The sequence below is a fragment of the Elephas maximus genome, chromosome X, assembly GCF_024166365.1.
Source record: "Elephas maximus indicus isolate mEleMax1 chromosome X, mEleMax1 primary haplotype, whole genome shotgun sequence".
Taxonomy (NCBI): domain Eukaryota; kingdom Metazoa; phylum Chordata; class Mammalia; order Proboscidea; family Elephantidae; genus Elephas; species Elephas maximus.
In genome coordinates this window covers 53,961,979-53,988,817 of record NC_064846.1, presented here as the reverse complement: position 1 = coordinate 53,988,817, position 26,839 = coordinate 53,961,979, and the positions used below count along the sequence as shown (strand labels likewise).

Below are 26,839 nucleotides of genomic sequence, written 5' to 3'. Positions count from 1 at the left end.
CCCATTTTTGTTTTTGATGTTTTCTAGCCTGGCAGTTTCATATGAAGATAGCATGAACAAAACAAAGGTCTGACGGCTGCTTTTCAATGAGTGATTATTCTGGAACATTGCTCAGGGGATCATCTCTTGCTTCCAGCAGCACTAAACCAAAAGGTTCTCTTTCAGTGTGATCAGCAAGAACTGGACTTCTCTCAAGGATTCTGAAGGTGACAAAATACACTTGAGCTGGGGAAGGTACAATAACATGCTCTCTTGGCTGGGGCAGGGAAGAGGAGAAAAGCCTCTTTCTGGCCTTGATGGTGTCTCCTCTTGTGTTTCCTTTGATACTGCAGGATCTCTGGGCCAGAATCGCTCCTATTTCTCTATATCCTCCACAAAAAGGGAGGCCAGTGGACATCATTTGGAGGACCAGGAGGAGGTTTGGCTGTTACCTTCCCATAAAGCCCTGTGAGTAGCCTCTGAAGAAGTTTCCCTTTGTGTCCAGGGTTGTGTCTGAGCTCATCAGCATGAATGGAGCTTGGCTCTGGCTTAAAACGCGCTGTTCTTTCACTAGAGACTCACTTCGCCCCATCTTGGACTTGTATATTGTCCCAAGCAGGCAAGGTGGGAATGAGGATGAGGAGGGAAGAGAATGTTTGGGTCAGAGTAAACCTGCCATGGGCAGGTGGAAAACTAGTGATGTACATGGCCTAATGATGGCAACTCAGGGACTACCCTGCGAAAGGAAGCCTCCCTGCCATTTTGTTTGAATTGTATTCCCTTAGCAGTTCCCATCCACTCCTTCCTAACCCCATTTGGCACACAAGAAAGAACAAATACATTGAACATTCATATCTTTATTCAGAATACACAAATGTGCCCTTCAAAAATAAACTGGACACTAACTTTGTTCATGTATTCAATTCATCTAACAGGCATTTGGTGAATTACTTGAGATGTTGTGCTAGGCACAATTTGCATCTGGCAGAAAAACGCTTTGGAAAAACTGTCATGGAGACTCTACCTTAGAAAATAGGACCTATGAAATGACCATGGATGACAGGGGCCCATGCCACGCCTATAGGGGCCACACCAAAGGCAGGCACAGGGTACATGGCTGGCACAGGAACCCCAAGTGGCACAGGCTGCCCAGGTGGCACAGGCTGCCCAGGTGGCACAGGCTGCCCAGGTGGCACAGGCTGCCCAGGTGGCACAGGCTGCCCAGGTGGCACAGGTGGTCTGAATGGCTGTGGAACCACAGGAACACATCTCCAAGCAGGCTTCAGAACAGGGATGGCATTATAGGGCCCACCCCAGATGATCCCCACAGGGAAGCCCAGGGTGATGGCATGCATATTTCTGAGCATTTGTGCTCTCTGATGTCTCCTCCACTTGGCCCTTCTGTTCTGAAACCAAACCTTCAATCAGAGAGTAAAAAGGGAATGGTTCAGTACATGGAACAGCTAATGTCATAATAGAAAAAAACAATGTACAACTCTATATGCCACTGAGATTTTAAACTGCAACAGAAGGTATTTCCTTATTGCTAAGATATCAGTGGCCTTTTCTGTGGCAAGATATCTTAGGAAAGTTAACACTGCACTTCTCCATTTAACCCTTAACAAGCCAAGCCTAGTCCACAACGTGGTGTATTGCTTTGTCTCTTTCCTTCCACTTCTAATATTCTTTAAAGTCCCCCCACCCAGGTTGTGGATGCATGTCTAGCTGACAAATTGTACCAGCTCCCTGCTATTAATTCTCATGCCTGGTAACAGGAAGCTCTAGTGGCACAATGATTAATAGCTTGACTGCTAACCAAGAGGCTGGCAGTTCAAATCCACCAGCTGCTCCTTGGAAACCCTATGGGGTAGTTCTACTCTGTCCTACAGGGTGGCTGAGTCGGAATTGACTCGACCGGCAACAGGTTTTTTTCTTTTTTTAATGACAGGGTAAAGAAATGTCGGTATCCTGACAGCTTATCATCTGCCCGCTCCTCACCAGGGATAGTGTAACCCTGGTTGCGGGGGAGGCTGAGCATGGTAAAAAGTGGGTCCTATTTCAAGTCATATGGAGAGAAACGGCCCCATATTTGAAAAGTTCAAGCTGCAAAATGAGACAAGGGGACTCCTCTCCTGCCTGATGCCTCGTCTTCTCTCCCCATCATAGGATTTGGAGTCTTTCTGCTACATGAATATATAATCTAAAGGAGGCCAGTGTAACAGAGCTCATTTTGGAGGGATTCAAATGTACCGGTGGTCAGATCTCTCTAAACATTTTGGTCAAAGGCCACAGCTGGCTAACTGCTGTATGTGCCAATGTTGGCTCCTACTCATGTAATGTATTGATATTAGATCCATATTTCCAATGCTGGTTTGATAAAACAGATCTATGTTTGCAAAAGAGGGGGGAAGCATCTTAAAAGTTTCTCAGGGAAAATTCATGCTGTGGAGTTTTGAAATAGATGAGAACGTTGTTTTTTTTCCCTCCCCCTTATCTGTGTCTTGTGGCTCACTTTCCCTTCAGAAATCCATCCAGTGAACAGTGCGTTAACTCGGGGAGGGGGAAAGGCAACTCACCAAACTTCAAGTTTTTGAGTGTGCCTTGACTACCTGAGAAAGTGGAAGGGCAGGCCTGTTAGCCACGCCTGTGGTGTTGGGAGGCCAGAACTCAGCGGCCTGCTTCATTGGGGTGTTTTTCTGGATATCACCCCACCAGATTTGCAGCCTGCTTCCATCACTGCACTCACACCCACGCTCCGGAGCAAAGCTAATCAGCCTATCCAACTTATAATTTTCTATGATCTCAAATAGTCATCTTTTGATCCTGTGACCTATAAATTAGTCTGAGTAAATGAAAAAAAAAAAAAAAACCTCAAATTAACACACAAAAAAAAATCTCAAATTCTGGCCTGAAATGAGACAACCCCCCCAACCTAGCAAATCCCACTCATTCAAAATCAACCAAAAAGGGGGAAAAACTTAGATGTTAGAAATTGCTCAAGAGCATATTCACTTACGCATTTGGGAGTTCCATAAAGTTGAATTTGTGTGGCATCTGCAATGGATATGTTTGACTGTGTACAATTCTTCTCTAACCTTTTCGCCCTTCTTAGGTTAGTGCAACTTAACTCAAAATTGTTCTTTTTGTTTCATTTTTTAGACAAATTTCCAAAGCTTGCAAATCCTGCGTCCATTATCACCATAATGTGACTTTTTTAGCCATGCTTCCAGCCTGACACATCAAAGTATTCTAGAAAAGTAAAAGTTAGGGCTGCTACTCTCTACACTGCTTTACAAAACACTTAGAAATAACAGCAGGAGGACCAGACACTTGGCCTTTTGAGCTATCTACCCCCATCAGTCTCAGTTTAACTAAACATACATTAGTTACTCATGTACTGTGTTCTGTGTGTGAATTATTTCCTCACCCCAATGTCTAAATATTTATAAATTCACTCATTTAGCTAAGAGCTTATGCTTGGTTTTAAATATTTTATATAATTTAATACAGTTGAACCTTCTTATAACTTGGCTCTTCTGTGCATTCATTTGAATACTTCCCAGGTTAGATTAAGCCTCAACATGACTACACATAGAAATATTCCTTTAGGGAGGGCTATCATTCTCCCTAAAGGATACCTGTGTTAAGAGCTGAACTTTATTTATTGGACTATATATACATATATATACATATGTACACACACACACAAATATACAGTAAAACCTGCAAAAGCCAGAACCTGTGTAAGGCGGAAACCTGTCAGAGAAGGAAAACAAATATTTTCCACTAAAGAGAGCAGTAGAGAAGTAGTAAGACTGCACCCTGTCAAAGGCAGAAAACTTTCGGGACCTGGAAAAACAAGGCAGGCCTGTCGAGTTCTGGTTCTCACAAGTTTCGTTGTATACTACATATACCTGACCGTACCCGTTGCCATGGAGTCGATTTGACCCTATAGGACAGAGCAGAACTGCCCCACAGCATTTCCAAGGGGCGCCTGGTGGATTCGAACTGCCAGCCTTTTTGGTTAGCTCTTAACCACTATACCACCAGGATTTCCATATTACATATAGTATATATCATGCGTATAATATAAATATTAGGAGAAGTTCTTTTTTTTTCCTTTTAGGAAATCACGCTTCCTCTGGTAATGGGCAACGTCCCTAAGCTCCAGTTTACTTATCCCATTTTTCACTCCCAAAGCTCCCAGTGTTCAAAAGTTATTTGCCTAACGTGGAAAAGACAACACAAACACAACAACTTGAGAATGTCTAGGACAAAATTGTCCAGGTCCTGAAGCACGTTTTAGAATGGCTGCACTGCCAAATGGCGTTTTCAAGATTTACTAACCTGCACTCTGGCTTCAGTCAAATCCAGGCGTCCTGCAATCTCCTCTCTGAGGGGGGAATTGCAAACGTTCAGTATTTGGAATTGTGGATGAAATGAAATATATGACTGCACATTTCTTGCTTGTTTTAAATTTTCCAAGCCCCCTTCACCACCCCACCCCCACCCCCGCCCCAGTACAGTTTTCTGTAATATAGCTTAAGGCTTGCTTTAGGGAGTGTTTTCCCATGGACAACTTATCTGTTAAATAAGATAGGAAAAAGGAATATATGTGAAAGTGCCTTCAAGTGTGTTAGTTGAATATGACTCAATTTTTCTGTTTGTGGAACGGCAAAGAACAACCCTGGAAATCCTGGGAGGTCCCTCGTGAAAATAAATAAAAACGCCAAAACACCTTTAGAGCGGTGTTTTGAACCAATTTTTTTATTTCTGTTTATTGTAAAAGCGTGAGGTGAATGCTCAAGTTGGGAACACCAAATCACACCCACCAAGCGCTCAAAAGAAATTTGTTTTTTATTTTGTGGCGGGCGAAGGCTGGGTACAGTGGAAACAAACCCCACACCGACCAGTTGTTCTCCATTCCAGCCAGGTCCGAATAAGCCTGCCCCTTTGTACATTACACGGATCCAGACTGAGAGGGCTCCTGGGAAGGCAAGGGAAGGGAAAGGGCCACCCTCAGTCCTTGAAAAGTTCAAGCTCCGCGATTCGGTTGGAAAACAGCGCTCCAGGTGGCAGGGCGGGGGAATAGAGGGAGGCGAGTGCAGCAACCATCTCGCGCGCAAAATTTAAAGGGGCGCTAAAAAAAAAAAACTTAGTGATCAATAAATAACATTTTAATGCAATATTTAAAGGCATAAAAACAACGCAAAAAACTACGATGCACAAATGATCAAAATTTTATATAAAGACAGGAGGGTCCTCCCTATCTCACCTACCTCACTAGTACCGTCCGTTTCACAGCCGCGAAAACCGCATAGGCACCGTCCCAAGCGTTGAGCTCAAGGGAGGGCTCCGGCGTTCTTGAGCCCCCTAGGGGACTTTTGGCTCATAAGGGGGAAGGGCGGCCCGGGACGAGCCCCAGGCCCCCGGAGAACTGGGCGCCTCCCGGAAGAAGCCTCTTACCGCGCGAACACGTCGGGGTATTGATTGTGCCGGAAAATGAGCTCCAGCTCCCGCTGCTGCCACAGGGTGAAGGCGGTGCGGTAGCGGCGCTGTCCCCGCTCTCTGGGCTGTGGCCCCTCCGCGGCCAGGGGGGCCGGCTCCTCCTGCTGTTGCTCGGCCTCGGGACGGGGGCCGCCACCGTCCTCCGGGTTGTCGTCGTCCACGGGGCCGACAGTTCCAGCGCCAGCATAGTCGTTTTCTGAGGCTGCTGCTCCGTGCTGAGATTCGGAGCGTGCGATCTCGTCTCTTCCAGCTAGAATCATCGAGGTCTCGGTAAGCTTCGAATCTGGGGAAGGAGGGAAGCAGAGAGAGACCAAGGCATTGTAGCCCACGGGCGGGAGGCGAGGGGCCGCAACCGAAGAGCGGCGGTGGCGGCCGCGCATTGTCCCCTCCAATCGCCTCTCCCAGGGAAAATTCATTTCTTGGAGTTCGGGAAGCACCTGTCCCCGTCCAGGAACTGACCATCTGGTTTTTCTCCATCTTTGGCAACTCCCAGGCTGCGGTCGCCATTGTCATTGCGGCTGTACTTGGCCTGAGGCTCCATCCTCTGAGTGCTGTCGATGAAGCGGTGCGCCTCTGCAGACTGGGCTGGTGTCTGCGGCGATCCCCAGGTCCGGGCTAGAGTTGGGCTAGCAGCCGGGTCGGGTACTCTTCTGGCGCCGGGACCTCTTTCGGGCGCTGAGCCTGTTGCTTGCGCTCCTTATATATTGGTACGGAGCCCTCCGCAGGTTCAAATCCTACGCGCTCCAGTCCGTTACACCCCGGCTGTTAGCATTCAAGTTGCATCTAGTTTGCGTAGGTGGGACTTGCTAGGGGCGCGCACGCGGCCGGGGCGTGTAAATAAAATAGGGCGAGTGAGTCTGAGAGTGGTACTGTTATTGGGAATGCTTGTGGAGGAATTGTGGCTGTAACTTGCAGTTTGACTACTCTTAATTCGAGCGGGGTGCCTGATTAGGGAAAGGGGCTGTGCTGGATTGTGTAAGCCCTTTAGCGTGTGTGTGTGTGGGGGGAGGGGCGAGTCATCATACTAGCTCCTAGAGCCCTTGTAGAAGCTTATGGATAATGTTCCTCCGCCCAGCGCTGGATGTACCGCAACCGGCGTCTGGCACAGTGCCGTTTGCTTCTCCAGAGTAAAAGACTGGGAAAGCGCAGAGCCCTCAGCAACCCAAGCACTTTGAAGCCAAGTTAGTCTGTCCTGACGTGGGCTCTGAGCACTCTCCCCTCCGGGAAGGTGGCAACCAATGGACAGGGCTGTTCAGTTCTATACCGTTTGCACCCAAAAGTCCTTAAACCGGGTTTGTGATTAATATGAAATGATTAGCTAGGAGGCTGCTTGTTTTTTTTTTTTTTTTTTTCCCACGACACTGAAAACAGAGCGCCATATATCCGGGGATGCCAGGGAGCGGGAGGGAGCTGGGAGCTGGGTTTGCAAAGCAGTCCGAGTGCTCAGAGGTACGTTGCAAGACACCCCACGCGCCTCTTGGGAGGTACGTTGCAAGACACCCCGCGCGCCACTTGGGAAAGCTCCAAGGACTCCAGATTTTTAATAATGAACTCTGAGTGCAAATGCAGAAACTTGCCAAGTGTTTAGTGTGTCCATGAATGCCTACACTACACAGGTATCTATCGTAGGTTCGTGGCGTATGCAACGTTTGCTGTGCTCTATTCCAGCGCTGCTTGCTTTAACCGTATTGCCGGGCGTGTGCGAGACATGAGCGAGTTCCCTCCGTCCCCACTGCCGCTTCCTCCTCCCCCTCACTTTCTCTAGGACAATTTTTCCTGAACTCCTGCTTGCCATTGATGAGTATCAAAAAAGGGTTTGGCCACGATAGAAGGCTCTATGGTTTTCCCTCCAAGAAGTATTTGTAGGTTTCCAGGAAGTGTTACTATACTTAATATTATAAGAATAGCTTTTAATAATGCTTGGCATTGCACATGATTTATCCTGTTTTTATCTTCACAATCACCATTATTAGCATTCTCATTTTTTACACAGAAAACTGAGCCCCAGGGAGGCCAGGCAACGTGCCCATGACCACAGAGTTAGTCTGACTACTAAGTCCATGCACTTTTACCATAATACTGCTGTCATTTAAAAAAATAAATTTATTTCATTTTTTTGTTGTTCAAAATCTACACAGCAGAACATACACCAATTCAACAATTTCTACATGTACGATTTAGTGACATTGATTACTTTCTTTAAGTTATATAACCATTCCTATCCTCCTTTTCTGAATCGTTTCTCCCCATTAAAATAAACTCACTGCCCCTTAAGCTTCCTATCTAACCTTTAGAGTTGCTGTTGTCAATTTGATTCCATATAGATAGTTCTTTAAAAGATCTCCATGCTCAGGGAAGACATTCTTTATTAATTAAGCCAAACTACTGTTTGGTTTAAAGAAGGCTTCAGGGAGTATTTTTGGTTTAAGGTTTAAAGCTTAAAGATTATCTCAGGGCAATAGTTTCAGGGGTTCATCCACCCTCAATGGCTCCGGAAAGTCTGGATTCCATGAGAATTTGAAATTCCGTTCTGCATTTTCCCCCTTTTGATCAGAATTCTATAGACTCTTTGATCAAAATGTTTAGTTATGGTAGCCAGGCACCCTCTAGTGCTTTCTTAATTCAAAGGCAGGAGTGGAGGAGCAGAAGGGTATTTTTTGGGAAGAAGGCCTCTGAAAACCCATTGCAGTCGAGTTGATTCCGACTCATGCCGACCCTATAGGACAGAGTAGAACTGCCCCATCCATAGGGTTTCCAAAAAGCGGCTGGTGGATTCAAGCTGCTGACCTTTTGGTTAGCAGCCAAGCTCTTAATTACTGTGCCCACCAGGGCTCCCGAAGGCCATTAGGCAGTCTTTAAAAATCCTGAATGCAAGGAGTCTCCTCCTCCTCTTGCACTAGTTCTGGCTTCCTCCTCTCGTACCAGGGTTTCAAATGGGTCTCTCTAAACCAGAGGCTATTGCTCCAGCAATGGTGAGTTTCTCAGCCTGCCTCTTCACTTTTGCTCAACACTGAGTGAACAATAACAGGAACAGTGTACAGAGTGCATTGGTTGCTGAGCTGGTTCTTCAAAGACCCTGTCAGGAGGGAGAGGTCCTGAGGCCTTCCCTCCTATCAGGGCAGCATTTTTACTTTGATAGATCCTTGGTACTTTTGCCTTCATGGCCCCTTCCTTGATTAAAAAAAAAAGGTTAAAATTATATTTTGTAAATATGTTGGCATAAAGATGAATATAATCCAGACTAGATTATGTTCATTTTTTTCTTCTGACTTCAAAACAAATTAAAACATTTCCATGGGCCTCTAAAAGTATGGTGGGCCCTTGGCACTGTGACTACTGTACCTAATGGATAAGTCCCTCCTGTCTGATTTTCCTGGAGGGTGGTGAGTAAGAAACCAGCTAATATGGTTGGCTAACTTTCTCTTTCAAAAAGATGTCAAGGGATGGCAACCCTACAGTCTCTTTCTGATTTTAATCAAGACATTTCTTCCTTAGGTTGGCTCTTGCTGCGTTCTGCAGGCGTCCCTCTCTTCTGGCTAGATACCCTGTGAATAATTTTGGCCTGGGATCAGTTATCACATAAATGATCTATGGTGTGCAGTAGCCTAACCAGCAGTGGCTTCACTAGGGTTGATGTCACCCAGTGTGGTAACTCATGGTGTCACCCCCCATTCTAATTACCACAGTGTTGTAGCTAGAACACCAGAAAATTTGACAAAATCAGTGAGTATAAAAACACCAGCTGCAATGAAAACAGCAAGTGCTCATAGTGCTTGCAGATGAAACCAGTAATTCAAAGCATCGTTGTAATTGGCTAATAATGACAACTCTGACTGGAGCGTATTAGAAAGTTCAAAAAGTGAATTAGCATAGAGTTTTAGCCTGGGAGGTATATTGATACATGTAAGCCAGGCTTATGAAAAAAAATTATTATTATAAAAATTAATAAATTTCTGCTGAAACACTGCACAAAAATTTTATAGTCATTTTGGTGTCACCCCCTCTGACAGTATCATCAGGGGCACCCCCCTAGTGATGCCACTGTTAGATAGTACATTGGTAATAACTCAGGTGTGTGTTTTGTCATAGCTCACATTTCCATGGTTTACTCCAGTGTTTTGTAAACCTCAGTCATTCATGTGCCCCTTTCCAAATCTTGCTACATCTGGGTACTAGCCATGGTAGTATTTACTTAAATTGATTCACTTTTTGAAAACCTTAAGTACCTAATTGAGCCTCATCCTAGGTAAATATAACCATAAATTCAAGGGCTTGAAGTACCATATTTATGTGAGGCAAACTGTGGCAATAGATGAGATTAGGGACCCTGCAGCCAGGCTGTTCGCATCTAAATACTGCCTTTGCTTGTCACTTGCTAGGCGGCTAACCTGGTGAGTTGATTATATTCCTTGTGCCTTGGTTTTCTCCTCTGTAAAATGGGAATAACAATAGTACCTACTTCATAGGGTTGCGAGGATTAACTGAAATGATAACAATAATAGCTGTCAGCTAATTTACCTGTGTTTTACTGACTATGCAAAAACATTCAACTGTGTGGATCATAACAAATTATGGATAACATTGTGAAGAATGGAAATTCCAGAACACTTAATTGTGCTCATGAGGAACCTGTACATAGAACAAGAGGCTGTCGTTCAAACAGAACAAGTGGATACTGCGTGGTTTAAAATCAGGAAAGGTGTGCGTCAGGGTTGTATCCTCTCACCATACTTATTCAACCTGTATGCTGAGCAAATAATCCTAGAAGCTGGACTATATGAAGAAGAATTCGGCATTATGATTGCAGGAAAACTCATTAACAACCTGTGTGATATGCAGATGACACAACCTTGCTTGCTGAATGCAAAGAGGATTTGAAACACTTACTGATGAAGGTCGAAGACTATAGGCTTCCGTATGGATTACACCTCAACATAAACAGAACAAAAATCCTCACAACTGGACCAATGAGCAACATCATGATAAACGGAGAAAAGATTGAAGTTGTCAAGGATTTCATTTTACTTGGATCCACAACCAACACCCATGGAAGCAGCAGCCAAGAAATCAAACGATGTATTGCATTGGGTAAATCTGCTGCAAAGGACTTCTTTAAAGTGTTGAAAAGCAAAGATGTCACCTTGAAGACTAAGGTGCTTTTGACTCAAGCCGTGGTATTTTCAATCGCATCATATGCTTATGAAAGCTGGACAATGAATAAGGAAGACTGAAGAAGAATTGACTCCTTTGAATTGTGGTGTTGGCGAAGAATATTGAATATACCATGGACTGCCAAAAGAACAAACAAAACTGTCTTGGAAGAAGTACAGCCAGAATGCACCTTAGAAGCAAGGATGGCGAGACTGCATCTCATATACTTTGGACATGTTATCAGGAGGGACCAATCTCTGGAGAAGGACATCATGCTTGGTAAGGTAGAGGGTCAGCGAAAAAGAGGAAGACCCTCAACGAGATGGATTGACAGCGGCTGCAGGAATGGGCTCAAGCATAACAGGGATTGTGAGAGTGGTGCAGGACTGGGCAGTGTTTTGTTCTGTTGTACATAGGGTTCCTTTGAGTAGGAACTGACTCGACGGCACCTAACAACAACAGCTAACTCTACTATGTGTGTATGTATGTATTCCAACTCAGTGTCCAAGTACTGTGTACAAGGGCTGCACAGATGAGTGAGATGTGGAGAGAAAGAAAATGCGTAAGTGGTTTTAATATGGGGTTGTTATGTTACATGCCATCAAGTTGGTTTCGACTCAGAGTGACCTCATGTGACAGAGCAGAACTGCCCCATACGGTTTTCTAGAAGTCGGAATCGACTCAACAGCAATGGGTTTGCTTTTTTTTTTTTTTTAATCTTTACAGGAGCAGGTCATCAGGTGTTTCTCTCACAGAACTGCTGGGTGGGTTTGAACTGCCAATATTTTGGTTGGCAGCTGAGTGCTTAACCATTGTGCCAACAGGGCTCCTTTTAATATAAAGTGGAACAGTGTAAATGACACGAGAGGAACAATGTTAGTGGGAATTCAAAGGAGAAAGAGATCATAACTCACTACAAATCTGGAAACTAACATGTAAGGGGTAGAATTTATGGTGACCTTTGAAGTATGAGTGAGGGTTCCTTTTTGGTTTCTTAAAATACTTTTTTCCTCCTAGTCACAAAAGTAACGAATGATTGGTGTTTGATAAATTTGGGAAGTATGGGAAAGGATAAAGAAGCCAAAACAAAACAAAAACCCACCAAACCCATGCCACTGAGTTGATTCTGACTCATAGTGACCTTATAGGACAGGGTAGAACTGCCCCATAGGGCTTCCAAGGCTGTAAATCTTTATGGAAGCAAACTGCCACATCTTTCTCTTGAGGAGTGGCTGCTGAGTTCCAACCACTGACCTTCCAGTTAGCAGCTGAGTGCTTTAAGCACTGCCACAGGGCTCCTCAAAATAAGAAAACTCACCCGTAATCTTCTGTATCATCCAGAAGTGATAGTAGTGGCAACTTTCAGTTTTTTTTCCTATAATTTTTAGAAGTACTACATTCTATTAACTATCTGGTATTTCCTACCTTAAAAAAAATAAAAAGTTTTTGTAAGCTTTGAATAAATGATTGCTTAATTGTGTTATTCATTCATCCGTTCTCTCAGTCAATTGTTCAACAATATTTACGGCCACCCATACCCATTCTTGTATTTCAATGTCAGGCTCAGTGCCTGGCACCTGTTGGGTGCTCAATACGTATTTGCTGAGCCAGTGAATGAATGAATAGGTGCCAGGCATTATGCTAGACCTGTAACATAATTTACTTAACCATTATTATTATTTTTTTTAGTGTTGAACATTTAGGATTTCTTCCCCTCTCCCTATTTTTATAACCAATTTGTGCATGAATCCTTTATGGGAAGATTTTCAATCAATAGAATTGAAGGATGGAGGAGAGAGTCTAGGTAGATAACAAAGATGGCACAGAAATTGCATATCTATGGGATAGCAAATAGTTCAGTTTGACTGGAGATGAGATAGGGGAGAAGTGGAAGCCAGGGCTGAAAAGTGATATTAATTCCTCAGATTTGTATGTTGCTGTTGTTGTCTGCCACCGAGTCAATTCCAACTCAGGGCGACCCTATCAGACGGAGTAAAACTGCCCCATCGGGTTTCCTAGGCTTATGGAGTGCCTTAATGGACATTATCTTACATACTTTTTACAACATTATTATCTCCACTTTACAAATGAGAAAACTGAGAATCAGGGAATTTGAGTTGCTCAAGATCACACAGCTTGTAAGTGATAGACTTGGAATTGGGTCTTGAACCATACGTTTAAGACTTTGGGTTTCACTGTGAGAGCAATGGGAAGTCATTGGAGGGTTTTATTACTGTTATTATTAGTAGGAACAGTATAAATTTTTTTATTTTGAAATAATTTACAACTCACGGAAGTTACAAAAATAGTAGTACAGATGATTTCTGTGTACCTTTCACCTAGCTTTCCCCAATGTTAATAACTTATATAACCAAAGTACATGGGAAAAACAAAAAAAAAAACATAGGAAATTGACATTAGTCCAATATTATTAACTCAGGGTTCCTCTACCTCAGTACTTGGTTATTTTGGGCTGAATAATTCTTGGCTAGGGCGGGGAGGGTTCCACACTGTAGGATGTTTAGCAGCATCCCTGACCTCTACCCAGTAGATCCCTGCACAGTGTGGAATCACCTTACTAAAAAAAAAAAAAAACAATTTGACTTTTTGGTCCTGGTTTCTGGGCCCTGTCTGGTTTAACCTATACTGCCTAGTCTGGACTTTACAGGGATTGGCTGGGGAGTAATTTGGTCCCTCCGGGGATTTGGATGTGTCTATGGAGCTTCCATGACCTTGTCTGTAAACGTTGCCTTGGTTTCTTTTTGTATGTAATACTGGAGAGGCCAGCACAACTTGACCAAGGCAAGAGTTTTTATAATAGTCGCTTCGTACAATATTTGTCCTTTTGTGATTGACTTATTTCACTCAGCATAATGCCCTCCGGATTCATCCATGTTGTGAGATGTTTCGAAGATTCAACATCGTTCTTTTATCTCTGTGTAGTATTCCATTGTGTGTATGTACTGTGATTTGTTTATCCATTCGCCTGTTGATGGGCACTTAGATTGTTTACATCTTTTTGCTGTTGTGAATAATGCAATGAACATGCATATGTATATGTCTATTCGTGTGATGGCTCTTATTTCTCTAGGATATATTCCTAGGAGTGGGATTGCTGGATCATATGGGATTTCTATTTATAGCTTTTTAAGGAAGCTCCATATTGTTTTCCAAAATGGTTGTACCATTTTGCTTTCCCACCAGCAGTGCCTAAGAGTTCCAGTCTCCCCTCAGCCTCTCGAACATTTGTTATTTTCAGGTTGTTTTTTTTTTGATTCGTGTAGGTAATGTCAGGGTGGGACCGTCTCTCATTGCAGGTTTGATTTGCATTTTTTTTTAATGGCTAGTGATTGCAATCATTTCCTCATATGTCTGTTGATTCTGACTCATAGCAACCCTTTAGGACAGAATAGAACTGCCCAATATAGGGTTTCCAAAGAGCGCCTTGTGGATTCGAACTGCTGACTTTTTCATTAGCAGTCATAGCTCTTAACCACTACGCCACGGGGGTTTCCCATGTGTCTGTTAGATGCCTGAATGTCTTCTTTGGTGAAGTGTCAGTTCATATTGTTTGCCCATTTTTTAATTGGATTATTTGTCTTTTTGTTGTAGAGGTGTTGGATTTTCCTGTAGATTTTAGAGATTAGAGCTTTGTTGGACTGGTCATAGCCCAAAATTTTTTTCCCAGTCTGTAGATTCTCTTTTTACTCTTTTGGTGAAGTCTTTTGATGAGCGTAAGTGTTTAATTTTTAGAAGATACCCATTACCTAGCTTATCTTCTGGTGTTTGTGTATTGTTAGTTATGGTTCGTATCCTGTTTATGCCGTGTATTAGGGCTTTTACCCTGTTTTTTCTTCTATGATCTTTATAGTTTTGGGCTTTATATTTAGGTCTTTGATCCATTTTGAGTTAGTTTTTGTGTATGGTGTGAGGTATGGGTCCTGTTTCATTTTTTTGCAGATAGACATCCAGTTTCGCCAGCACCATTTGTTAAAAGACTGCCTTTTCCTCTTTTGATGGACTGTGGGACTTTGTCGAATATCAGGTGACCATAGGTGGATGGATTTACCTATGGGTTCTCAATTCTGTTCCATTGGTCAATGTATCTGTCCTTGTACCAGTACCAGGCTGTGCAGTAGTTTCTGAGGTCATGTAGTGCGAGTCCTCCTACTTTATTCTTTTCGATAGTGCTTCTTCCCTTTCCATATAAAGTTAATGATTAGATTTTCCATCTCTTTAAAGAATGCTGTTGGTATCTGGATCGGGGTGGCATTGTATTTGTAGATTGCTTTGGGTGGAACTGACGTTTTCACAATGTTGAGTCTACCTATTCATGAGCATGGCATGTTTTTCCATTTATGTAGGTCTCTTTTGGTTTCTTGCAGTAGTGTTTCATAGTTTTCTTTGTATAGGTCTTGTACATCCCTGGTTAAATTTATTCCTAAGTATTTTATTTTTTTAGCAGCTATTATAAATGGTATTGTTTTCCTGATTTCCTTTTCATCATTCTCTTTATTGGTGTATAGTAATCCAACTGATTCATGTATGTTTGTCTTGTATCCTGCTACTCTGCTCAATCTTTCTATTAGTTCCAGTAGTTTTATTGTGGAGCCTTTTCAGTTTTCTATGTATAGCGTCATATCATCCACAAATAGGGGCAGTTTTACTTTCTCTTTACCAATTTGGATGCCCCTTATTTTTTTCTTGCCTTACTGCTCTAGCTAGGACTTCCAGCACAATGTTAAATAGGAGTGGTGATAAAGGGCATCATTGTCTTGTTCCTGTTCTCAAGGGGAATGTTTTTCAGTCTCTCTCCGTTATGAACGATGTTGGCTGTTGGTTTTGTATAGACGCCCTTTATTATGTTGAGGAATTTTCCTTCTATGCCTATTTTATTGAGAGTTTTTATCAGGAATGGGTGTTGGACTTTGTCAGATGCCTTTTCTACGTCGATTGAGATGATCATGTGATTCTTTCATTTTATTTTTTGTATGTGGTGGATTATGTTGATTGATTTTCTAATGTTGAATCATCTTTGCATATCTGGTATGACTCCTACTTGGTCATGGTGTATTTTTTTTTATATTATGCTGAGTCCTATTGGCTAGAATTTTGTTGAGAATTTTTACATGTATATCCATGAGAGATATTGGTCTGTAACTTTTTTTTTTTTTGTGGTGTCCTTGCTATGAGACTCGACGGCACTGGCTTGTTTTTACTGGTGCTTGGTTTTGGTATCAGATTTATGCTGGCTTCATAGAATGAATTCAACAGTATCCCTTCCTTTTCTGTGTTCTGAAATAGCTTGAGTAGTTCTGGTGTAAGCTCTTCTCTGAATGTTTGGTAGAATTCTCCAGTGAAGCCATCTGGGCCAGGGCTTTTGTTTTCTTGGGAGTTGCATAAATTTTTTTTTTTTTTTTTTTACCTTTTCAATCTCTTTTCTTGTTATGGGTGTGTTTAGATTTTCAACATCAGTTTGTGTAGGTAGTGTGTTTCTAGAAGTTTGTCCATGTCCTCAAGGTTCTCAAATTTGTTGGAGCATAGTTTTTCATAAAACTCTGTTGTGATCCTTTTTATTTCAGTTGGGTCTGTTGTAATGTCCCCCATTCCATTTCTTATTTGGGTTATTTGCACCCTCTTCTGTTTTTCTTTTGTCTGTTTGGCCAATGGTTTGTCGATCCTTTCAAAGAACCAACTTTTGGTTTTGTGGATTCTTTCTATTGTTTTTCTATTCTCTATTTCATATATTTCTGCTCTTTATTATTTCCTTTCTTTTGGTGGCTTTGCGCTTCTTTTGCTGTTCTCTCTTTGTACAAGTTGTATAGCTAATGTTTTGATTTTGTCCCTTTCTTCTTTTTTGATTGTGCATCTATTGCTATAAATTGACCTTTGAGCATTGCCTTTGCTGTGTCCCAAAGGTTTTGGTATGATGTGTTTTCATTCTTGTTTGATTCTAGGATTTTTTTGATTCCATCTTTGATTTCTTCTGTTACCCTGTGGCTTTTAATCAGGGTGTTACTCAGTTTCCTTGAGTTTTTTTCCTTGCTCTTCCTGTTATTAATTTCTACTTTGATGGCATCATGATCAGAGAAGATACTTTGTATTATCTCAGTGTTTTGGATTTTTTCAAAGGTGGCTTTGTGGCGTATGATGTGATCTATTCTGGAGAATGTTCCATGTGAGATGGAAAAGAACACGTACTTTGCTGCTGTTGGGTGGAGTGTTCTATAAATGTCTACGAGGTCAAATTGGTTGTTTGTGACCTTTAGACCGTCTGTATCTTTGTTGAGTTTCTTTATAGATGTTCTGTCCTTTACTGAAAGTGGTGTGTTGACATCTCCTACTATTATTGTGGAACTGTCAATTTCTCTTTTCAGTGCTGTTAGAGTTTGTTTTATGTATTTTGGAACCTGTCATTGATTGTGTAGATATTAATTATTGTTATGTCTTCATGGTGGGTTGTCCCTTTAATCATTATATAATGTCCTTTGTCTTTTATGATGGATTTTGTTTTAAAGTCTATTTTATCTGAGATTAGTATTGCCACGCCTGCTCCTTTTTGGTAGCTGTTTGCTTGATATATTTTCTTTCATTTTTAATATATTTATGTCTTTATTTCTAAAGTGTGTCTCTTGTAGACAGCATATTGATGGGTCCTTTTTTTTTAATCCATTCTGTTACTCTCTGTCTCTTTAGGGGTGCATTTATGCCATTACATTCTGTGTGATTATTGATAGGTGTGAGTTTATTGCTGTCACTTTGTAGCGCTATTTTGTGGTGCTGACGTTTTCTTTGTTCCTCTTTGTGGATTTTTCATTTGTTTGTTTCATTTTTGTAGATTTTGTGTTTACTGAGTCTTTATGTTTTTCTTCTTTATTTTGATGAGTAGGTTTTTTAACTTTCTTTGTCGTAACCTTGAAATTTACTCCTATCTTCCTAAGTTTTTACAATTCTTTTATTACTTGATAATGCTTTGACTTCCTTTCTATATGAAAGTTCTATACCTAAACCGTTTATTCCCTCTTTTATTGTTCTTATGTTGTCATTTACAGATTAAACTCTCTGATTCCCTGTTGTAAATCTTTTAGTTTTGTTTTATCCTTGAGAGTTCATTACGTAGCTTGGTATCTGGCTGGTGTGCTCTTGCATCCTAGATTCAGGCTGTTGTCTGATGTTGTTGGTTCTCTAACTGAAGGACTGTCTTTAATAATTATTGCAAGTTTGGTTTGGTTTTTACATATTCCCTTAATTTCTATTTATCTGGAAATGTCCTAAGTTCGCCATCATATTTGAGTCAGAGTTTTGCAGGGTATATTATTCTTGTTTGGCAGTTGTTTTCTTTCAAGGTTTTGCATATGTCATCCCATTGCCTTCTTGTCTGCATGGTTTCTGCTGACTAATCAGAGCTTAGTCTTTTTGTTTTTCCCTCTGAATGTGACTTTTCATTTTTCTTGAGCTGCTGTCAGGATTCTTTTTTTGTCTTTGGTTTCAGCGAGTGTGATTATGATATGTCTTGGTAATTTTCTTTCGGAGTAGGTCCTATATGGGATTCATTGAACTTCTTGGATGGTCACCTTTCCATCTTTCATGATATTAGGGAAGTTTTCTGTCAGCAATCTTCAATGATCCTCTCTGTGTTTTCCGTTTTCTCCCCCTGTTCTGGAACTCTGATCACATGTAGATTTTTTCTTTTGATTGTATCCCACATTGTTTCTTCATTCTTTTTTTTCTGATTTTTCCTCAAACAGAGTGGTATCCAAGGATTTGTCTTCAATTTTGCTGATCCTGTCTACTACTGTTTCAGATTTGCTCCTCAATCCTTCGATGACACTGTTCATTTCTGAAATCTTGTTGTTTACCTTTTGGATTTTTAATTACTGTTTTTGTATGATTTTTAGTTTATTTATTTTCACATTTCCTGAATTCTTCCATTGTTTTGTCTGTCTTTTTCATGATTTTGTTCTATTTCTTGTTATTTTTGTTTGCATTTTCCTTAATCTCATGTGGCGCTCTGAATATGAGAATTTTGAATTCCCTATTTGGTAGATCCAGAGCTTTTTCTTCTGCCTGAAGGTCATCTGTTGTTTTATTTTGGATACTTCCTAGAGCCATCCTTTTCTTTTCTTTTTTAATATGTTTTGATATTGTCTGTTCCCTTCGGACATTCAAGAACTATTTTCTTTTTTTATGGATTGTAGATTTGTCTGTTTCATCTTGCTTTTTTGTTTTATTTGGTTATGTCTGGCCAGGCAGGCTGGGTGTTCTTTGTTGTTTGCTTGTCTGTGGGGTCAATACTTCTCACCACCTTGTCCAGGTGGGCATGGCTAATTGCTCAGCTGTCGAGCAGCAGGGCAGTTTGAACAAAGGAGGAGGGGTGGGGTTGGGTCATACTGGGGCCAACAGGGTGAGGCCGGGGTGGGGGGCAGTGCAGGGTGGGGTCTGGTGGTCTGCACCTATGCTGCTCGGGTATGGGTCACTCAGCACACGGTGCAGATAGGTGGGAAGGGGGAGGATGTGATGTGTGGAGCTAAGTGGGTGTGGGAAACAGAGAAAGAAGAACGAGAAACAGAAGCTCCCCCCACCAAATGGTGCTGAGGGAGCCTCCTGGTGGAGTGGCTTGGACTCAGAAGGCCCCTAATTACATTGCAAATATATAAACTAATGCCCTTAACTATGACAGTGCCAAATGTTTACTGGACTAGTTGGCTTTCAAGAATGCAGCTTTGAAAAGACAAGACACAGGGCAGGTGTCAAAGTTGAAGGGGAGCATTTCAGATGCCCCAAGGGACCTAGGGCAATGATTTTTTTTAACTTAGTCTTTCCCAAAAATAGTTCAAGAGATGATTTTGTGTGGTACATTGAGTAACTTTCTAAAAAATGGCCTGTGCAGTGACCAATTCACATTTCCATTTCCTATTTGACCACATTTCCTAGTCTCATTTTCTTCCCTGAATTATGGCTTTTGGCATCTCCCTATAGAAGGTGGTATAGCATAATAAATAAGTTGGAGGCTCTGCATCAGAAACTAGATTTTAAATTCTGGTTACACCACTGACTGACTGTATGAGCAGGCAAATTCCTTAACCTCTTTGAGCCTCAGTTTCTCATCTGGGAAGTGGAAAAAATAATGACTTCTACCTCATAGAAATGTTTCAAAGATTAAGTCACACATAAAGTGGTAGCATGGTGCTTCATACATAGTCAGCACACAAATCATGTTAGCTATAACAACAATAAGGACAACGATAATTGTTATTCTTTTTGGGATTTGGGCACCTCATTTAGTACCCATTCTGATGCTGTGATTGACTTGCTGTTTTAGCTTCTCGGATTACAAACTGAACATATTTTTGTTGGAAGGACCCCTGTAGCTGGTCCTGTACTTCCACCTTCCATGTATGTCCAAATGTCAAGTTGCATTGAGTGTGATAATCGACAAGTTTCCCTGAGCAGAGGGAAGCGGGGAGTTGGGAAAAGTTAAAGACAGAGGCTGCAGCTTGGAGTGGTAAATCTGCAGGGTGCCCCTAGCACTGATCAGCACTTTGGGGCTCCCTATGCTGTGCAATCAAGCTTCAGTCCTGAGACCAGCCTCCTGAGTTAGCGCTAACTCTGGCACTGGGTTTCTGGGGTAGAATCAATCACAGGCTAGTATAAAAAGGGTAGATAAGTGGGAGAATATAACCCATAATCACAAAAACATACAAATAGACACATACTGAGAGCTTATGGAATATCAAGTACTGAGCTAGGAGGAGGAGCTAAAAAGACAAATACTGCCTGATCTTTGACGGAGGAGACAGATGCGTGAGCAGACAAATGTGATCAAGAGTCCTAGAGACTTGCCCGAAGTTTGTTGTTGGCATAGCCAGGGGTTTGCAGAGGGAAGCACTGGACAGATCTGCTTGGCAGTACGGGGAGGTTTGTAAAAGGAAAGCCTTCACAGAGACGGGTGACCCTGCGTCCTGAAAGAAAATCCCGTGTCCTCCTGGCAGATAAGGAGGAAATGATAGAGGGACGCAGGGGAGCAAAAACACAGGGACCTCGCTGCCTGGCTTAGCCAGAAACACCGCTGCGACAATTTAGATCTAGGTCTCCTGAAGCAGGACTCCTGGTGGCAAGGTCGTTAAGAGCTTGGCTGCTAAGCATAAGGTCCGCAATTCAAATTCATCAACCACTCCTTGGAAACCCTATGCGGCAGTTCTACTCTGTCCTATAGAGTTACTCTGAGTCAAAATTGACTCAACTGGCAATGGATTTGGTTTGGTTTTGTTTTTCCTGAAGCAAGATGCTGATCTTTTGGTTTGGTTTTGTTTGCTTGTTATATCACACTGCTTTTAGGCATAAAGGAATATTCTTGCTGTGCATTTTAAGGGCATATTTGTTGTTTAAAGTTAATTATAAGGTATACTGTCATTGTTAGGTGCCCTCGAGTTGATTCCAACTCATAGCCAGTCCATGTGGCTTAGCCTGTTGCACCAGTTGTAAGATATTAGGTTCATAATATGGAAATTTTTAGTATAGAAGCAAGTACATTCCCAAAGATTGACTTTTTTTTAGTTCTGTTCTGGAAACTAGTTATATTTATTTATTAGCTTTTTTATTGTTTTAAAAATAATATAACACAATGTCTGCCAATTCAACATTTTCCAGGGGTGATATTAATTACATTAATCATGTTGTATAGCCATCACCCATAATTGTTGCCAAATTTCCCATCACCATAAACAGAAACTCACTGCTTCCTAAACAATGATTCCTCCTCCCCCCCAAAGGTTGACTTTTGCAGTGTTTTCGATAGTTACCATACTGTATTTTAAGAGAAGCAATTTTAACTGGGACTTAAAGCATAACTTGACGTTATAGAGCTGAGGGTGTAGTAATCATTTACTAGCTTCGGATGGTGTGTTATTTCATAAATCATTGTCAACAAGAAGATAAATAAAATTTAGGGGGAAAAACCCCACAAACTAGTAATTATATATTTATTCATTCAAAAAACTTGGTACCAGAACTGTGTGAAGGGACCAGAGATCCAATGACAACAAGATACAGGCTCCTTAGTGAAAGAGGCCTACCTCCTGCCTTCCAAGTGTTTATGGTCTAGAACATTTCATCATTAGTGCCACCATTTTCGGCAAACAAAGACAATGGTTTGCCTCATTGGAGGACAGTCTCAACAGGGCATGTTAGAATGGCCACTTAATCCAGGCTGGGGGTGGGAGCAGAAGCAGAGCAGCCTGGGGCTCAGAATTCCATGGATAATTCCTGAAACTCATTCCCAAAGACAAATGGGGGATAGGAAACCAAAACCAAAACCCTTTGCTGTGGAGTTGATTTCAAGCAGGAGTAAATTAAGCTTTTCAAAAGGCATCCAATCTACAAGTTTAGACTTGTTGAATGAATAAATGTATTAGTCTAAGTTTTTTAACTGGCGATTTCAGATCTGTTGTTGTGTGCTCTTGACTTGATTCCGACACTTAACCATTGTTCCATCAGGTAAATTTCTTAACCCTTGCACCACCATAGTCTATTTCCCTTAAAATAGATGGTAGACACTAGATGTTTTAAAAGAACATTATTCTAAGAGATGAATTTCCCCTGGAATCATAACTGCCTGGATTGATTTACCACACCCCAACTTTCATCTCTGCCTTAAAAAAAAGAGATTCTGCTTTTAGAAGATGGAGGAAGGGCATTCATTGCCGTCAAGTCGATACTGACTCAAAGTGACCCTACAGGACAGAGTAGAACTGGCCCATAGAGTTTCCAGGGCTGTAAACCTTTACGGAAGCAGACTGCCACATCTTTCGCAGAACCACGGACCTTTCAGCAACTGAGCACTTCACCACGGCTCCACCCGGGGTTCTTCCAGAATTCCAAGCCTGAGCCTAATTCCATAGTTTGAGGCACGAATTGCTGTCAAAATTCAAATCTCCTCGGGGATGGAGGACATTCAGCTATCATGATTATTATCATTACCATTTCCTTCCATTGTGACATGTGATTATCATCATTATCTGTCTTATACCTGGGTGCGAATAAGGGCTCTGGGCAAAAAATGTTGGAAGAAGGGGAAAAGAAGCCTAAAGGGCTCTGGGCAAAAAATGTTGGAAGAAGGGGAAAAGAAGCCTTAGAGGGCTCTGGGCATCTGGAGAAGAAAAAGGGATGTGAGGTGTAGAAGGCTCTCGGACAATAAGGTAAAAGGGGGCCACCAGCAATGCAAGCAGAAAACAGTGAAGCTGAACTCAGAAGGCGTCAGTTTTGCTAAGGTTGGAATTACCACTCCTCTTTTCTGTCCCATCAGGATTTGCAAAAGGACCAGTAGATATTCAGCACTTTGACACACACCCCCTCCCCAAAACCAAAACCCCAACCCACTGCTGTACAGTCGATTCCGACTCACAGCGAACCTGTAAGGACAGAGTAGAACTGCCCCATAGGGTTTCCAAGCCTCTAAATCTTTATGGAAACTGATTGCCACATCTTCCTCCGTCCGAGCGGATGGTGGCTTCGAACCACCGACCTTTCGATTCGCAACCGAGCGCTTTAACCACTGTGCCACCAGAGGTCCGTCCTTCCCTCCCAAGTGCCTGGAAATCCCTGAGCTAGAAAAAGTAACTTTAGCACGCCCTCAGGTGGCCAAACGGAATACTGCAGCAGAGGCTTTTGATGGAGATTGGCTCTGGTGGAAAAGCATCCCGGAATAGGCACTGGCGCTTGGCAAGTTGCTAGGCACCAGGCAGGGCAACTTGTGTAGAGATGGCACTCTGCCCTGTAGGGCACCGATTCTCTGATTGGCACAGGAGCCCTGGAATAATCTTCCCAGGTTTATTTTGGACTCTCTGCATGTCTCCTCCTCACTGCTGGGTGGCGTAGGTCTATTTTTGAAATTCAAGTGAGCTTGAATTATTTCTTAGATTTAAATAAATATTATTATATACTCTTTCAGCTAAGGGAAGCTACCTCTAGAGGGGCTAAAAAATGATTTGTGTATGGATTTCCCTTCTAAACAGACTAGAGGGACAAGGATGGATGAGTACGGATATTTTAAACTTTTTTATTTTGGACTAATTTCAGGCTCGCAGAAAAGTTATAAAGATAATACAAAGGATTCCTGTATACTCTTCACCCAGATTTTCCTAAAGTTAACATTTTACTACATTTGCTTTATCATTTTCTTTCTAAATATAAATACGTATTTTTTTTCCTGATCTGTTTAAGAATACGTTGCAGATACAACGCTCCTTTATTTTCTAAAAGCAAGGATGTTTTCTATATAACATGATACAATTATCAAAATCAGGAAAGTAATATTGATGCTACTCTTTTCTAATCTACAGACCTTATTCAAATTGTGCAGATTGTCTCACCAATATCCATTATGGAAAATATAAGTACAGGATCCAATCCAGCATCACTCCTTTAGTTGCCATGTCTCTTTAATGTCTTTTAATCTAGAACAGTTTCTTACTTGTTCTGTCTTTCATGGCCTTGACATTTTAAAAGGGTACAGGCCAACTATTTTGTTAAATGTTCTCGAATTTGTGTTTGATGTTTCCTCATGATGAGGTTCAGGTTACGTATTCGGGGCGAGAATATCGCAGAAGCAATGCTATGTCCTTCTCTGTGCACAGGATGGCCCTTTGTCTTGACCACGGATTTTGGTCTAGATCTTAGCATTATGAATGTTGAAAATCACATATGTAAATAAGCTCATGTTTCCTATAGGCACACAGGAATTTCAGTTGTGGGGTGGGACAAAAGCAGGAACGTGGAGAAATCATCCCTTCTCTACTGATCAGTCTAAGAATGCTTTCTGGAGGGGGTGGGATTTTAGAAACCTTAGGCTGAGACAAGCTGACATATGTCAGGAAATATTTTGGTACGTGAAGATCTTGGTTTTAAGTTCCCAGGTTTTTTTTTTTTCTGTCATCCTCTCTTGAGAATTAAGAAGCGAAGTTTCCTGGGTTTTACTCTCAGCTGTAGTTCAGTTAAGGTCCCTGTGTGGTATAAACGGTTTGTGCTCAACTGCTAACCTAAAGGTTGGTGGTTTGAATGCATCCAGTGGTGCTGCAGAAGAAAGGCCTGGCAGTCTGCTTCCCTAAAGATTACAGCCAAGAAACCCTATGGAGTAGTTCTACTCTGTAACACGTGGGGTCACTATGAGTTGGAATGGGTTTAGTTTTGGTTTGTAGTTCAGTTGTGGGGTGGCACTCTGGGATAGCCAGCTGGTGTCCTTTCCCGGCTGCCTAACTCACATAGAGAAGGTTGCTTTGAAAGCTTTGGCTAGAGAAATGGAGAGAGGACATGAGTATTCATAAGCCAGATTCATCATGTTGCGAAACTGAACTCTTTGCTCCTCTAGGGTACTCTTCGCTCCTATAATCTAATTTAATGTGTTTCCATATAGCTCTTAACTTTAGACTGAGGACTCACCATTACTGGAGAACACTGAGCCTTTTATACATATTCATATACAACGGAAATGTAGACCTGAATATAAGCACCTAATTTCAGCCACTGATAGTGAACTTTGGAGCGCTGGTGGCGCAGTGGTTAAGAGCTACAGCTGCTAACCAAAAGGTCAGCAGTTTGAATCCACCAGCCGCTCCTTGGAAATCCTAGGCGGCAGTTAGTTCTACTCTTGTCTTGTAGGGTCTCTATGAGCCAGAATCAACTCGATGACAATGGATTTGGTTTTTTGGTTTTTGACAGCGAACTTTAAGCTTCCACTGGGTAACTGGAGAAGTTCTATAGTGCTAGGTATTTATGGTTAGAAATGTGCAGAGATGGCTTTTAAAGTAAAAGTAACAGTCATTACTTTCTAGGCTCAGGTGTTTAAATGCACGTGGCATTTTTTTCCCCTCTTTCCTTCTTGTTGCAAATTTTGTTCGCTGTTTGGGGACCCCATAAGTTTTGATTTCATTTCAGTGTATTTCTATTTTCTGAGCTGTAACTGGTGCTATGAATTGCATTGATCATTACCCAAAGATGTGGAGAACTTTTGGCCACTGACCTTTTTTTAAATGTTGTAACAGGCTGATTGGATATTTAATTTCTTATAGATGTGCTCTCTGACACCACATTTATAATCTTGAACTTTTTCAATTTTCTGATGTTGTGCAATGTTTAATTCAGGTGCGACTGTCATAATGAGGCAATGTAATTTTCCAGTCTTTGCACAAATGTTTTCATAGTTTAAATAGAGACTCTTATCATATCAATCTAGAAAGGAACCTTTTGCATGAATAAGAGACAAGAGTAAAACCACAGCAGATTAAAAAGAAAGAGTTTTCCTCCTGATGGGCAGTGCATTGTATCCTAATTTAGGGCCTGGTAAGCATCGGCATTGGCAGCTGTGGTTCAGTAGTAGCACTCCTGCCTTCCATGTGGGAGACCTGGGTTCGATTACTGGCTAATGCACCTCATGTGCCCCCACCACCCGTCAGCCAGTGGTGGCTTGCATACTGCTTTGAAGCTGAGCAGGTTTCAGCAGAGCTTCCAGACTAGGATGGACTAGGAAGAAGGGCCTGGACAGAGTTTCATTTATTGCATATGGGATCATCATGAGTCTCAATGGCAGCTAAGAACAAATTCATTCATATGAACGAACAATTACAAGATGTAGCAATTGGGTGAACATGGGGTGTTGTGGCTAATCTGATATTGGGGAGGTCCAAGGAAGACTTTCTGGAGGAAGTGATATCATCGTCAAGTTCTGCCTACTCCACCTACCCAAAGACACATCCCTGATCCAACCACTTCTCTCCATCTCCACTGTCACCCCTCTAGTGCAAGCCTCACCATCTTCTACAATAACTACATAACAGGTCCGCAGAAGACTGAAAACTCCAAGAGCTAAAATATTTCACCTGGTTTCACTGATAGATCCCAAACAGTGCCTGACCATAGTGGGTGGGCAATACATATTCTTGAATGAGTCTTCATTCATTCTCCTTCATTGCTAACCCCCAAAACCCACTGCTGTTGAGTTGATTCTGACTCGTAGCGACCCTATAGGACAGAGTAGAACTGCCCCATAGGGTTTTCAAGGAGTGGCTGGTGGATTTGAACTGCTGATCTTTTGGTCAGCAGCCACTTCACCACTGTGACACCAGGACTCCCATTCACTGTTGCCCATTGCCGTGGAGTCATTCTGACTCATAGCGACCCTATAGGACAGAGTAGAACTGCCTCATAG

The 26,839-nt window shown here is 42.0% G+C and overlaps 1 protein-coding gene across 1 annotated transcript; it reads right to left on the bottom strand.

The window, feature by feature from the left end:
* Window positions 1-1,004: 1,004 nt before the first annotated feature.
* ESX1 (ESX homeobox 1) lies at window positions 1,005-5,867 on the bottom strand. Its single transcript, XM_049871436.1, has 4 exons — window positions 5,446-5,867; window positions 4,327-4,372; window positions 1,158-1,397; window positions 1,005-1,124 (listed from the first exon to the last, which is right to left on the bottom strand). Exons 1-4 carry the CDS (start codon window positions 5,865-5,867, stop codon window positions 1,005-1,007), a joined length of 828 nt encoding a protein of 275 aa, XP_049727393.1.
* Between the last annotated feature and the right edge of the window lie 20,972 nt (window positions 5,868-26,839).

Bases quoted from the DNA above. Each gene is read 5' to 3' on its own strand.
- ESX1 (XM_049871436.1), bottom strand. From the start codon at position 5,867: ATGCGCGGCCGCCACCGCCGCTCTTCGGTTGCGGCCCCTCGCCTCCCG. The intron at 4,373-5,445 runs GTAAGAGGCTTC...TTCCCCCCTCAG, and splicing joins TACCCCGACGTGTTCGCGCG to AGAGGAGATTGCAGGACGCC. The intron at 1,125-1,157 runs GTGCCACCTGGG...CCACCTGGGCAG, and splicing joins CTGTGCCACCTGGGCAGCCT to CCTGTGCCACTTGGGGTTCC.